Here is a 15,261-nt window from a genome sequence, read left to right on the forward strand (position 1 = left end):
ACTTGTGGGTCTTGGGAGTTGGACTTGGCTTGTGAAGGCAAGTGGAGGTAGTTCTTGTGGAGGCTTATCATTATGATAGGAAAGACCTGTTAAGCCAGAAAAGATAAGTAGTGGTACTACTGCAGGCTTAGCAGTTGATTTGAAAAGATGAAGCAATAGGAGAATAGGCTTTACTTATTACTAAACTGATGGGGGATCAGGCTTGTTACCAGCTCTGTGGGAAGGCATGAGCCTTGACATGTTGCTTGCAGTGGAATCTGATATAGTGAAAGGGCAGTGCCCAGGTACAATGGAGGCTTAGTCTGAAAGAGTCCATGGGTGGGAAAACTATGGCCAGCCTGAACTGGCAAGATGTCACTAGTAAGTGTGATCTTTATTTTGGCTCTATCACATCTACATTGCCACCAATTGAAAGAAGTGTTCATATTCCCCATAATTGGTTGGGTTTTTGACCAATTAAGAATCACTCCTCACCATGCAGAAAAGCCTAAATCTTCTGAATCAGAATCTGAATTTTAAGAGACCCCTAGGGTCTACGGCCATACCACCCTGAATGCGCCCGATCTCGTCTGATCTCGGAAGCTAAGCAGGGTCGGGCCTGGTTAGTACTTGGATGGGAGACCCCTAGGTGAATCACATGTACATCAAAATTTAAGAGACACTGAAATGGGCTTTCTCTATCCTTCTCATGTTGTAGGACTGCCTCTATTTCTTTCAATGGATCTGGAAGAATAATTAGGAACCTTACCTGGTTTTAGTACTTTCAGATATGTTATCTTGCATTAAAGAGATTTTTCAAATGCCATGTATTTATCCAGAACTGCTAGGCTAATTTTTTGTTACTCTATTTGTTCTCAAACATTTCTATCATTAGGTAGTAGGGTGTTTGTTTCAGTAAGTACAATAGGAGCTACATCTGAATCCCAAATCTGGCCTCTTTGACCTCACCTTCTTCAATATCATTGTTATTTTGCAATTTGTATAAGAGTTCTACTGCGAAGCAGAACCAGTAGTGTGTGTGTGTGTGTGTGTGTGTGTGTGTATACATATATCACAAAGTGCACAAAGAATTTATTTGAACATGACCCTGCGGTAAAACCACACCCTAGGCCACAGGATTCAGTACAAGGTTGCTTCTATATATGTCTACTGACAAGAACAAAGATATTTGAGTGTGGAAGAGCAGTGAATTTCTTTGCTTTAGAATGTGAATTTGGGAATACAGACTTGTCTTGATAAAAATTTTTTCATGTTCCATGGACACTTTGTATAATGTAAAAGTCTGTTTCGTGGTACACTAGTAGGAATCATGGATAGGCATCGTCACGGAATACAGCCTTATCTCCACTAACACACAAAAGGCCGACTGGTGCTAAAAAGGATGGAACCTATAAGCACTGTGTGAACAGAGACGGTATCTGCCTTGTTTCATAGCTTTATTTTTGTATCTACCATAGTGGTCTGGCTGTAAAAGATGGCCTTTTATTTGTATTTGATTGGTACCTGCTCTTAAGCAGTTTAAAATCTAATGAGAAAGCAAATCATATAAATCTCATAGGCAGATAAGAAAAAAGTGAAAACTAGGGGCGCCTGGGTGGCTTAGTCGGTTAAGCGTCCGACTTTCGCTTAGGTCATGATCTCGCGGTTCGTGGGTTCGAGCCCCGCGTCGGGCTCTGTGCTGACTGCCGGCTCGGAGCCTGGAGCCTGTTTCAGAGTCTGTGACTCCCTCTCTCTCTGACCCTCCCCTGCTCATGCTGTCTCTCTCTCTCTCTCTCTCCTAGAAATAAATAAAACATTAAAAAAAAAAAGTGAAAACTAGTGCTTGCAATAGTTCTTGATGGAATGCTAAATGAAGTTTGTAGATATTGGCATAAAACCATAAAGGGAAAGGTGACTATAACCCGGAATGTTGTGGGGGAAAAATAAACATTCATGAAAAGGATGACATTTCAAAGATGGGTGAGATCTGGATAGACAGAGGAAGTGATATAGAATTTCAGACAAAGGGGCTCACATGAATGAAGCCAGCACAAGAAAGGCTGCGACATGGAGCAGAATGACTCGGTTGGAGGTGATTGTTTCAATGAGGATAGAAGTCTGAGAATAAATGTTGGTGAGACTATGGTGCGTCCTGCCTGCTAGGCTGTGCATTTTATTTTTTATTTTTTTTTAAATGTTTTATTTATTTCTAGGAGAGAGAGAGAGAGAGAGAGACAGCGTGAGCAGGGGAGGGTCAGAGAGAGAGGGAGACACAGACTCTGAAACAGGCTCCAGGCTCTGAGCTGGCAGTCAGCACAGAGCCCGACGCGGGGCTCGAACCCACGAACCGCGAGATCATGACCCAAGCGAAAGTCGGACGCTTAACCGACTAAGCCACCCAGGCGCCCCTGGGCTGTGCATTTTAGACACATGCGTACGTAGCTTGGAGTCCTTTTTTCACGGCAGGATGAAACAATTATAAGTTTTGTAGAGAGGTTAATATGTCAGTGATATACAAGATGGATGAGTGAGAGGATTGCAGGCAAAGACAGTGACACGAGACCAAAAAAATCAGAAGCAGAATTCAGATGGTAGCAAAAAGGGAAATTGGATTGTAAAAACACACAAAGAAAAAATTGGCAGAATTTAGTACTAATTAAATGGCATAAATTCTCTAATGCTTCATTCTTTCTGCCTATAAGTTAGGATTTTCTTAATTTAAAGATGAATATTTACCATGTATACATGTAATCAGTAATTCTTCTTTTCAGTGTAAAAATGTTAACCCACTTTTATCAAACAATTTCTGAATATATATGGGAAGAATAATACCGCAAGTCCCTTCAGTTCTATTGCCTTGTGTTACTCCCTATAAAAAAACCTAACCATTTCAAAAAAGTTTGGTAAGACATTTTCTAGGCAGACGTTGAGTGAAAATAAAATGATGTAAATTGTTTAACTTCTACATGCTTCAAATTGCTATTTTGAAAAATGGGAATAACAATACGTAATAAACCAGAGAATTGTTTTAGGGATTACACAAGTTAAAATCTGTTAAGTGCCATACTTAGTATCTCAGTAAATGTTAAGTCCCCTTCTCCTACTCATTCTCCTCCTCATATTTAATGCAACTGAAATGCCTTGTTTTGAAATCATGAAAACTGTTGCTGTATGTCAATATGGCATTTCTCCCTAGAATTATAGTTTGCTAAGACTATATTTTTTGATATGATTAAATGTCAACCACCAAAATTTTGATATTCCAACCAGGCCATGACCAGTCCTCCTTGGATCACCTCAAAAATATGTTCCATATGAGGGGAAAGTCATTGTTATGCTCTATTGATCATGTCTTTATTCAATACTTTATTCCTTTGTCTTCAGTGACACTCTAGTCTGGATTTTCATTCCATCTTGTGGGGCCAAAAGCCTTTTCAAACCTTTCACATATGCATCCTTTTATCTGTCTGCCTGTACTTGGGTATTCATAGCTCATTCCTAGGCACTGTTCTCTCCTTCCTGTGTTTTTCTCCACCAAGCAATTTCATCTATGTCACCATCTATAGGTCTATGACTTCCAAATATATATCATGCCCGAATCTCTCCACTGAGTTCTGGGCACAAATAGATAGATCACTGTCTTGATTATATTTCTACCTGGATGCCTCAAAGGCATCTCATTCCACACATCTAACACAAAATTCAGACCCAAATTTCTCCTCTTCTACTGTTTGCTATCTTTAAGAATAGCACCTCCTGTAGTTTAGTCAGAACCTATGAGTTACCCTCAACACGTACATTTCCTTCATGTCATTTTTCAAATTCATCTCCAACTGCTATAAACTTTATCCCCTAAATATTTCTTTAATCAACTGTCTTTTTTTTCTTTTTTTTTAAAGTTTATTTATTTGTTTTGAGAGAGAGAGAGAACATGAGTAGAGGAGAAGCAGAGAGGAGAGACAGAATCCTAAATAGGCTTTGCACTGTCAGTGCAGAGCTGGACTCAGAGCTTCAACTCACAGACTGTGAGATTATGATCTGAGCCAAGATCAAGACTTGGACACTTAACTAACTGAGCCACCCAGGCACTCGAATCAATTTTCTCTTCTTAATCTCTGCTGGAAGCATCCCAGAATGATCTTCCTGAATATCCTTTGGGTTCCTCCTATTTGTTTTCTTTCTTTTTAAAATTTATTTTTTATTTTACAAAATAAACACATTTTAAAAAGTCAGGTAGCAGCTTAAAACAGTAAGCAAATACATACATAAATAAACAGGTAAGTAGTGTTCCCTGCTCCATCTTTTATTCCCTATTCCACAGAGGCAATAATTTTCATTTCTTTTTGTTGTTTCTTTAGGTCGTTACTCCATAATTCTTTTGTTGCTGTTTACTTATTATTACTTAATAATTATTAAGTATAATAATTATTATTTTTGAGAGAGACTGTGCACATGTGCTTGAATGAATGGGGGAGAGGCAGAAGAGAGAGGGAGAGAGAATCCCAAGTAGGCTCTGTTAGTACAGAGAACGATGCTGGGCTCAATCCCATAAACTGTGAGGTCATGACCTGAGGCAAAATCAAGAGTAAGACACTTAACCGACTGAGCCATCCAGGTGCCCCACTCCATAATTCTGAATACTGTGCTTATGTTGCCTTTTCTTAATATTTAAAAAGTTATGTATTGTACTCTTTCTAAGAAAAAATGAAGATTTTGTTATCTTACATGCCCCCTATCTTACTTCACCCTACTCAGTATCATTGTATCACATTTTAAAAAATTAATATCTATTATTTATGTTATTGAGAACATGGATTGAATATCAGAATATTTCTTTCCTTGTACAACTTTTTGTTTTATGCGGAGTTAGTTGTTGCCTCAGTTTTACTTTGGTTTAGTCTTCTATATTTATTAGTATTTTGTCCCCAAGCTAACATAAGTGTCTATTTTCAACACATTCAAATATAATGGGTGATCTCTTGGTTTCATTCTGGGAGAACTCCTATCTCAGGTCCTCTGTTTTCCTGCTCCAATATAGATTGGTTGTTCTTTTTTCTCCTTTTTTTCAGCAATTTATATGACTATATTTTTTCTCCTCTCTTAGCATGTCAATTATACATATTTCTAAAAATTCTTAATGGCTACCCCAAAGGTTACAGTATACATGTTTAGTTAGTTTGAGTCCACCTTCAGATAATGCTATACTGCTTCATGTATCTTATGGCAGAGTATTTCTAATTCCTGCCTCCTGGTCCTTATGACATTGCTGTCACTCATTTTGCTTATTTATATGCTATAATCACCCTCTCTATTACTATTTTAAGCAATTATCTTTTAGATGCATTAAGAACAAGAAAAATAAAAGGTTTTTATTGTACCTTTATTAATTCTTTTCTGATGCTCTTCGTTTCTCTATGTAGCCCTGGGTATTTTATAGAAACCATTTCTGTCCCTCAAAGAGCTTCTTTTAACGTTTTTTTGTAGGGTTGATCTGCTGATGATAGATTCTCCCAGTTTTGCCTGGGAAAGTCTGTATTTTCTCCTTCACTTTTGAAGGATATTTTCACTGGACATACAATTTTAAGTTGGTGATTTCTTTTCTCTCAGCACTTTGAATATTTCACTCCACTATCTTGTAGCTGAAATGGCTTCTGATGAGAAGTCAATTATTATTATTTTTTCTCTCTATGAATAAGGTGACTGGGACCAAATATTGTAGCAGACTCTTAAAAATGTCTATCAAGATCTAAATGTACCCTCACATGTACATTAAGCATCCCTGGAATTTATTCTGAAATGTAGATTTCAAGATCACCCCCTCCCCCGACAGGGTCAGAATTTCTGGGGGTAAGTCAGCCCCAGGATTCAGCAGAATGTAAACTCCCCAATAAATAGTTAAGGTGTGGCCAGGTTTAAGAATCACAGCTCAGCATCAGGGTATATAAAAGAGCCCCCAGTTGTGGGATACTGCCCCCACACTGGCTACAAATTTTTAAAAAATATTTGTGTAAACATAAGAGACTCTTAAATATTGAGAACAGAGGGTTACTGGAGGGGTTGTGGGGGTGGGCTAAATGGGTAAGGGGCATTAAGGAATCTACTCCTGAAACCATTGTTGCACTATATCCTAACTAACTTGGATGCAAATAAGAAAAAATAAGTTAAATAAAAATAAATATTTGTTTAGGGTTCTTTTTAATTTTAATAAAATTTACATTCCATAAAAAGCAAAATGAAGTTTTAACTTCACTGAGTTTTGACAAACATAAATCCCATGTTACTTGTACTCCATCAACATAGGGGACAGCTCCATCACCCTAGAAATTTCCTGATGCTGCTTCCTAGTCAGCCCCTACTCACTGGTTCCCAGAGTCAACCTCTCTTCTGATTTTTATCATTAAGTACTAGTTTTGCCTGCTTTAGAACTTTGCATAAAGGAAATCACACAATATATACTATTTCGTGTTTGGTTTCTTTGACACAATGTGATTTCTGTAAGAGTTATTCATGTTATTTAATATATCTATAGTTTTTTCCTTTTCGTTGTTGAGTGAGATTTTATTATACAAAGATACTATAATTTGTTATCCATTTTCCCACTGATGGACATTTGGACATTTCCAGTCTTGGGTTATTCTGAATAAAGCTACTGTAGACATTCTTGCAAAAGTATTTTGTCGACCTATGTTTTTGTTTCTCTAAAGTATATACTTTTGAGTGGTTTTGGTGAGCATAGGGTAAGTATAGGTTTAACTTCATAAAAAACTGCCAAACCCCTTGCTATTGACTTTTCCTTTAAATTTTTATTTAAATTCTAGCTAATTAACATATAGTGTAATATTGGTTTCAGTAGTATTCAGATGAATTTAGTGATTCATCACTTTCAAAAGATACCCAGTGCTCAACATGACAAGTGCCCTTGTTAATACTATGGAGAATCTTTGGTCATATTTCACAATGGTTACTCTTTCTCTATCCCTGCTAGAGCACCAAGAAGATCTTTCTCAGTTTTTCACCCTGAAAACCTGGTGGGATTTCTGGAGATAAAACTCATGAAAACATGGATGCCCACTTGACTCCCAGGAGTTTCTCATCCCTATGCCAGTTCACACTCAGCCTCTAGCAATTCCACTTTTTATCAATTCCAAATCATCATTGAGCTGTTCCCACCAATCTATGCTCCAGCATTTCTTAGGTCTTAGCTCTGACTCTGGATTTGCCTGTTTCTCCAGACTGGAGCTGGTGGTTTGCCCTATGACCTCAAGTCTTTGATGGGTACAAAAAAAGATGTTGATTTTCAGCTTATTCAGCTTTCTTGTAAGGATGGGAGTTACAACTTCAAGTTATGTCTGAGTTGAAACTGAAAGTAATTAATTGCTCTTTTGATCTGAGGCACAGCTATCTCCCTGGGAATCTTTTGTGTCTCTTCTGCATGAAAGCCCTGGATTTCTGGATCCCTAGTTCCCTCTTTTTGGTAAATCTATTACTTTACTGCAGTATCTCCAGTACCTTCCCAGAAAGAGGGCATAGGAGTAAAGTTTTTCCGACTTTGCATTTTAAAATGTCTTTATTTTGCTTTCACATTTGAGTCATATTTGAGCTGAGTGTAGAAATGCCAGTTTGGGAAACATTTTTGCTAAAAGTTTTGATGACCTAACTCTATTGTCATCTACTTCCCAATGTTGCTTTTGACCCATCTAACATCATTATTATTTCTACTTCTTTGTATGTGTGTGTGTGTTTAAATCTTTCACAGGTTTTTCTTTTCTTTTTTCTTTTTTTCAAGATATTTGATTACAATGTCCTTGTTGTATACTTTGGTATCAGTCTTTTTTATTCACTTTATTGAGCCGTTAATGGACTTGTTAATTTTAGGATTTTTTTAGTATGGCTTTGAAAACTTTCCTCTTTCTGTTGTTTCCCCCTATTGGATTCCTATTAGTTGGATGTTTATTTTTCTGTTTGAGTTTTATAATCTTAAAAAAAATCCTCTTTTATCTTATTGGCCTACTTTCTGGGGTATTTCCACAATTATGTATTTCAACTCTTCCATGAATTGTGTATTTGTGTCTTTACCATATTTTTAATTTTAAAGGGCTTTATTCCTTTTGTTCTTGGTTCATGGATTATCTCTTAGTTCTGTAAAAGTTTTTATCACACCTTTTTTTGAAGATTTCTTTTGTTTTCTGCATTATCTCCACCGCCCTGCCCCCCCAATTTCCTGTGTATGTTTCTTGTTTGCTTGTTTTGTCTCTGTGTTCATGTTGGGGATTCTCTTCAAATGTCTGGGGATCCTGACTCTCATATCTAAGAATGAAGGTAAAAAACAGGATAGAAGCTCTGTGTGAATAGAGCTTATCAATTGGTGGGCTTCCTTGTAGGGTGTTAGTCAAGGATATTGCTATCTAATTGGAGACCTGTACATATCAGAATCTGTAGGTTGTCTTACTAGTAGTACTGTTTGATTTCTCTAGAGAAGTAACCTTGTGTTTTAAGCCTATTTGGAGAAAAGATCTAGCGGCTTCACTGTTCCTTTTCTTTTTAGTTTATATTTTGAGAGAGAGTGCCCATATGTGTGAATGGGAGAAGGGCAGAGAGATAGGGAGAAAGAAAATCCCAAACAGTCTCTGCACTATCAGTGCAGAGCCTAATGAAGGCTTGATCCCATGAACCATGAGATCATCACCTGAGATGATGCTTAACCAACTGAGCCATCCAGGTACCTCTTCACTGCCCTTTTTTTTTTTTTAAAGACTTTCAAACAAATCTCTTATTTGGTTTCATCTATCACTTCCACCTCCAGGAGTACCAGCTGCCTCTTATTTCTGAGCCTTTCAAGATTACTATAGTGCAATTTAGCTTGAATCTTGTTGGCTTCTGTCTATATACCCCCACCCTGTGCCAACACATGCGCGCGCGCGCACACACACACACACACACACACACACACCATCACTTGACAGCTCAGAGCTTCCTACATTCTGATAAATCAGTTATCGCTTGTTCAGTTGTTCACTTGCTTGTAAATTTTTTGACATCGTTTGTCTGCTTTTGTATCCCTTCCTTTTCTGTCGTTCTTTTGAGTTTATGCCTCTTTTATTCCTTTACTATCTTTTTAGTGGGATCACAAGAGGGAGTGGAAATAAGCAAATACATTTATTTAGACAAACTACATTTATAGCTCTTTTCATTCTACAAGCCTATTTGCTTTGGTGTTGTGACTAGCTATGAAAAAACCATGTTCTTATGCTTTTGTCTTCCCATTCCAAGCCATTCTGACAAGGAAAACAAGTGAGACAGAAGGAAGGATAACATCAAAACAAAAAAAATTCTTTTTACCTCAAATCATTGATAATTCTATTTTATCTATTAATGAGAGATTTCTACGTGACTCTTAATATTTGTGTTCATACCCATTAACATCCAAGTTGGCTTGTAAATTGCTTGTGTCCCAGTCACTCTGATCATCTTTCTATATCTTGGTCTCTCTTGACTCCTTAATGAGAATTTCTCTTTTTCCTCTTTTCTCCATGGATTCAACTCTGTGGTGGTTTTATCCCTTATACTGGCTTCCACAACAATGCTGATGTCACAAAATTGCCTTCCATCATGTTTACTTATGGCATAAAATAGCTTTGCACATCATGCTTACTGGTTCAGTAAACATTTATAGAATTTTAAAAGTTGTTTAGTCCCTGAGTGGACCCTGTTGTGTACTCAGATGCAGACAAAGAGAATAATACCTAAGTTACCTACTAAAAGTCATTTGGATCAAAACCACAAGCTTAGCATTTGATATACAAGACCAAATACTCTTACTGCCCGGTTGTTGGGACAAAGTTACAGATGAAAAATGCTAGCAGTACAACATATATAAGAGTCTTATTACTTGTTGGAACCAGCAAATACTAGAGATATTCAGAGCAGGAGATCAAAGGGAATAGGAGAAGAAGCCACAAACATTTACTGAATTCTTATCCCAGGAAGCATGTATTTTAGGTGGTCTGGGAACACATATTGAGGGAGAAATTTTAGCCACTTAAGTTGGCCTTTAGTGATACACTGGATTTGTATGGAAGGAGAAAAAAGACATCCCATGCAAGAAGAAGGTGGACCCCGAAATACACTGCTGAAAATGATGCCCATGTGACTTGGAAGGGTGAGGGCAAGGTCTGTCGAGATTTGGTGTTCATGTTACGTAAAAGCAGGGAATGAGGTTGGATTGTAGGGTTAAGCAAGAGACAACAAAAGTAGGAGAATCTTAGTTTTCAGAAGAAGGAAAAACAGCACATTGCATCACAGAAGTCTCTCAATGTAGGACATGACTTTGATGCATTTCCATGACATTAAATGAGGAAATATTTACATAGCCCCTTCATAACTGCAGCGTCTTAGTTTTGGTAGTTGATTTATTTCTTTGCTATTTGCTCTGCAAGTATCTATTTTACTTGGGGAGGAAAGAGAAATTGGGATGGTTTGTGTTCTCTTTGCATTGTAGGGAAAAAAGCGATTTATCCATAGCCTGGAAACAATGGGAAATATCCCTCACCTTTTCAGAACAGAGGAATGTGGGTTGGTTACTTTGCAAGACTTTAGGTGATCTTCATTTCAAACAATCTTTATTAGGCTCCACTATGGTAAGATATAACTTTGGAATTTTCAAAGTCCCCGTTGCAGATGATTAACCTAAATAGCAAAGATTCCTTGGGTATGCCAGGTCGTGGAGGGCAGTGGGTAATTCTCCTAGGAGGCCTTAGTAGTGTTGGAATATTGAGACTATGGTAGTCGTTTGGTCAGTTTTGGTAAATAACTTTACATCAACTTCTCAACTTTCATCTCTCAGTGGAGAAAGATGCTGGAGAAAGATACCAGGGGCTTCACTCAGCAGCCCCGAAGATTGCGCTGGGGGGCCGCAGCCTGGTCAGCTGAGCAAATGATGCTTTGGCCCTAGATTCTGGTTTCGTGATGACTAAGCTGACCCGGTTAGCAGGCGGCTGGGTTTCTTTGTCCCTGCACACTTTCTGCTTCATGAGATGCCTAAGCAAACAGAATCGGCAACCGCTAGGAGGTACCCGAGCTATGCGTCGGCCGCCGGGGCGAGCTGAAATGGCTAACTGTGGGTCCCTCAGCTCCGAAGAGTACAGGCTGGTGGCGTTTTTCCAAGGTCGGGGTTGCGATTAGCTTGTGGGTGGAGGGAGGAAGAGGTCTAAGAACAAACGGCCCTTTAATCTAAAAGGCAGAGGAGGTGAACGCGCCTCCGAGGCATTATCAAGTCCCGAGGTCTGCGAGCTCGGGCACCGGCTGGCTGCACATCTGGATGCAGCAGCGCCTTTCCCTGCAGGGCGGAGTCAGGCGGAGGATCCCGGTGTGCACGCACCTCCCCGTGCGCGCGCGTGCGGGTCCGTGAGCACCGAGTGTGTGTATCTGAGTGTGTGCGTTTGTGTGTGTGTGTGTGTGCGCGCGCGCGCGCGCGCCGGCTGGAACCGGGGTTCTGGAATCGGGTAATGGGGGGTGGGAGCCCAGGAAGGAATAAATCTCCGCCGACAACGTCCTCGCGCCTCATTGCGGGTTAATAACCAGCCGGTTGTAGAGAGACGAGGGTGACGGTGGCGGGGTGATAGCCCAGGCGCGCCGGCCGCGTGTCGAAGGGTCAGGTTATCAGCCAGTCTGTGCCACACTCAAATGTATACGTACATTGGGGGTGGAGGGTTATTTTTTATTGTTTGCCTCTATCTCCAGAGAACAAGGGAGGGAGGGAGAGGCGCGCGCTCCAGGCGAGCGTCGCTGATCTGAACCGNCGGGGGAGACCTTGATTTCCACCAATCCCCGGGCGTTTGTCTGCGAAGTCCGGGGCGCAGCGGAAGGCTGCGGCGCGCCGCTGAATTAACTGATGAGAGCGAGTTCTTTTCTTCTCCGGGAGGGGTGGGGAGCGAGGGTCCTGGCGGGCAAGGCGGAGAAGCCCGGGGCAGGATAGCGGTCCCGGGCCGCGGTGGAAATTTCCAAGGACTTGGCGCGGCGCGGGGAGCGCGTCTGGGGGCGGGGTGCCTGGCGGTGCAGCAGCACGGGAGGCGGGCAGAGGCGGCGAAGGGCGCCGGAGCATCTCTCAGAAGGGGACGCCGCGGACCAGTTGTCTGGGAGGGAGCCGAGCCTCTCCCCGGACCGCGCCGAGGGCGACAGTGATGCTGCAGAACCGGCGGGAGCGACTCGCAGCGGCCGCTCTCTGCGCTCTCGCAGACCCCAGCGCCCGCCTTCTGCAGGGGAAGCGACCATGACCACAGCTCGTGCTTCGCCCCCCAGCCACTTCCCCTAGAAAGAAACCCTTGAAAAAGTTGCATTTAAAAAAATCCTTGCGCTGACCTTTGGATCCGTGGGGGCCGAAGAAACGTGCGTGCCACTGCAAGCCAGAAAGCGAAAGGTGTGTGTGCATGGGGGGCCGGCGGTGGGGGCACCCTCTGCTGCCACTTTGCCCAACGCTGTGCTGAGGCCGCCTCCTTGGGACCCCGGGGCTGCGATGAGCCCCTGCGGGCGGGCCCGGCGACACACGTCCAGAGGGGCCATGGCAGTACTGGCGTGGAAGTTCCCGAGGACCCGGCTGCCGGTGGGAGCCAGTGCCCTTTGCGTCGTGGTCCTCTGTTGGCTCTACATCTTCCCAGTCTACCGACTGCCCAACGAGAAGGAGATCGTGCAAGGCGTGCTGCAACAGGGCACGGCGTGGAGAAGGAATCAGACAGCGGCGAGAGTCTTCAGGTACTCCTCCTCTCGGGGCTCCTCCCTGCTCGTGTCCTTTACCCCCGGTGCGCCGAGGACAGGGTCACTGGCTAGGACCACCTTTCAGAGGCATCTCTTTCATCCAGTCCTTCTTGTCCCACACCCTTTCTTTGCCTGAAGCCTTTAGTCAAGGGTCCTTCCACCCCTGACACCAAGAGACGTGCAGACACTTGCTTTGGCCATGTAAAGCCTGAAGCATTTCTTCCCCAGCCTGAGTTACAGTCACCGATTTGCAGATAACTGGTGGGAAGGAGAACCCAGGCTAACTTTGTCCTTTGCACTTAATAAGAATTAAGCTCTTGGGCGCTGCAGATGTTCGAAACTATAGAGAACTAGAAGCAGCTAAGAGGCATCTTCCCGAGGTTAGGAGAGTGGTTGGTAACAAATCACTAATGACGGAGTGATGGGCAAATCTTGGGCAGGAAAAACATGGACACCTAGCCAGGATCCCGCTGCTTTGTGCAGTGTGCCCATGACAAAACAGAGCCCTTACTGATGCCCTGCTAAGAGCTAGGTACTGTGTGAATTTTATTGAACCCTCAACAACTTTCTAATAACAGATATTATTATTCCCATCTTACCAACCACAAACTGAGTCTTCAGAAGTAAGAGTTACTTCCCCCAAGGTCACGTCCCTTTGAAGTGTGGGATCTGGAATTTTCATCACATAAGGCTCTACAGCTCCCAGCTCTATTTCTTTTTCTTCTTCTTGTTGCTTAGTCTGTGGTTGCCTTCTGGAGAATGGGAGATGGGCTTTAGGTAGAGACTTGATATCAGAAAACAAACAACAGCAACAAAACACAAGCCAGGTTGGAAATCAGAACTCTGAGGATCACTCAGAGGTTGTAGTTTCCCTTCCTTTCTGGGAATTTCAGCTTAAGTGTCTAAAAATAAGTCCTTGGCAGCAGAGGTTGTATAGTTAGATTGGAGGGAAGGCAGTGGCTTCCCCTCACTCTCCCCGTCCGGGGCATGTTGAGGGGACACATCACTGTCAGATGCCCCTTTCACCTTCAGTCCCCAGGGGTGGGGACTGAATGCTGAAGCTCTTCCTGAGAGTGTAGTGATCTGGCCCGGGAGTGCTTTCCTTTGCTCTGCCTAGGATCTTTCCAAAGCAGTATAGGGGCAGTGGAGAGCCAAATGAAACTTTTTCACTACTGTTGGTTACAAATGTTCAGAAACATCTATAAATTTCAGAAAACTTTTTAACCATATGGTTTCCTTCTTCTCAGGCCTGCTTCTGGAAAGAAGGTCAAAGAGATAATAGCCAACTCTTTCTCTCTCTCTCTCTCTTTTTTTTTTTAAATATTTTTATTTATTTCTAGGAGAGAGAGAGAGAGACCGCGTGAGCAGGGGAGGGTCAGAGAGAGAGGGAGACACAGACTCCGAAACAGGCTCCAGGCTCTGAGCTGGCAGTCAGCACAGAGCCCGACGCGGGGCTCAAACCCACGAACCGCGAGATCATGCCCTAAGCGAAAGTCGAAAGTCGGATGCTTAACCGACTAAGCCACCCAGGCGCCCCAATAGCCAATTCTTTTACAGGAAGGCAGCTGAATTCTTTAAACTGGGAGGGAAGACTTTCCTTCTCTCTCTTTAGAGTTCAGCTATCATTAAGTTTAAAAATAACCTTACACCCCTTAAAAGTATATAAGGGCTAATTTTCTCTCGCCTTCACAGTATTGATTGTTGGACTCAAAAGCACGCAAAGGGCACAGCATCCAGCAACTCTTTTCTTTAAAGACAGAAAGCACTTTCATTCCAAGAAATATAAAGAAATGAGTTAAGAACTTTCCATTGGTTTGCAATGAAAGAGTCCATTTTTTGGATAGGAGGAGGAATAATGAAGCTTTTTTAGAGAATGCATTTCTTTTGCAGGACATGATCAAGTGGAAAATGCTCCATATTCTGAGAAACACAGGCTGATCATTTCTGAGATGCATTTGTCCCTTGCTGTCAGTAGCCTGGGGGTAATCTTCAGTGTGTTTAGCTGTCATTGAGTCTAGTCTCTGTGTGCTGAGAATTACTAATTGAAGTCCACACGCTATAAAAAAAAAAAAAACTGCTTTAACACATATCCCTCAAGATTAATGTCTGTAAAACTGTGTAGAGGCCCCGTTGCTTATTGAAAAGAGTTTGGACTTTGGAGTAGAATTCTAGATTAGTAGAATTTCTGGATTGAGTGTGCCATGACTAGATAGATAAGCAGGAGAGTACCCTTGGCAAGCTGCTTTATCTCTTTGAATCTTAGTTTCCTTATTTATAAAAAGGGATAATAACATTTACCTTGCAGGATTAGTATAGGCTTAAATTTAAAAAAAAAAAACAAAACTGATGCACCTTTACCCAGTCAGTGGAATTATTATAATTGTCATGAATCATACCTTTCTGTATATGTTACAACTTAAATAAGGACTGCTGGGAAGCCCATAAGAATTAAAAGCATTTCACCTGCCAAATTTGCAGAGAAACATTACTGGTCAATACTCTGCTCTCATCCCCCTGCTTCTTTACACTGAA

The 15,261-nt window shown here is 41.7% G+C and overlaps 1 protein-coding gene and 1 pseudogene across 1 annotated transcript in view; both read left to right on the forward strand.

Moving 5' to 3' along the window:
- Positions 1 to 531: 531 nt before the first annotated feature.
- Positions 532 to 651, forward strand: LOC144240289 (5S ribosomal RNA; annotated as a pseudogene).
- An 11,839-nt stretch (positions 652 to 12,490) lies between these two features.
- ST8SIA1 (ST8 alpha-N-acetyl-neuraminide alpha-2,8-sialyltransferase 1) overlaps positions 12,491 to 15,261 on the forward strand; it is a 147,947-nt gene continuing 145,176 nt past the window's right edge. The window contains exon 1 of the mRNA XM_077774564.1: positions 12,491 to 12,726. Coding sequence (XP_077630690.1) covers positions 12,491 to 12,726 — 236 coding nt within the window. The remainder of the gene's footprint in view (positions 12,727 to 15,261) is intronic.

Source organism: Crocuta crocuta, unplaced genomic scaffold (genome assembly GCF_008692635.1).
Source record: "Crocuta crocuta isolate KB4526 unplaced genomic scaffold, BGI_CrCroc_1.0 scaffold176, whole genome shotgun sequence".
Classification (NCBI taxonomy): Eukaryota; Metazoa; Chordata; class Mammalia; order Carnivora; family Hyaenidae; genus Crocuta; species Crocuta crocuta.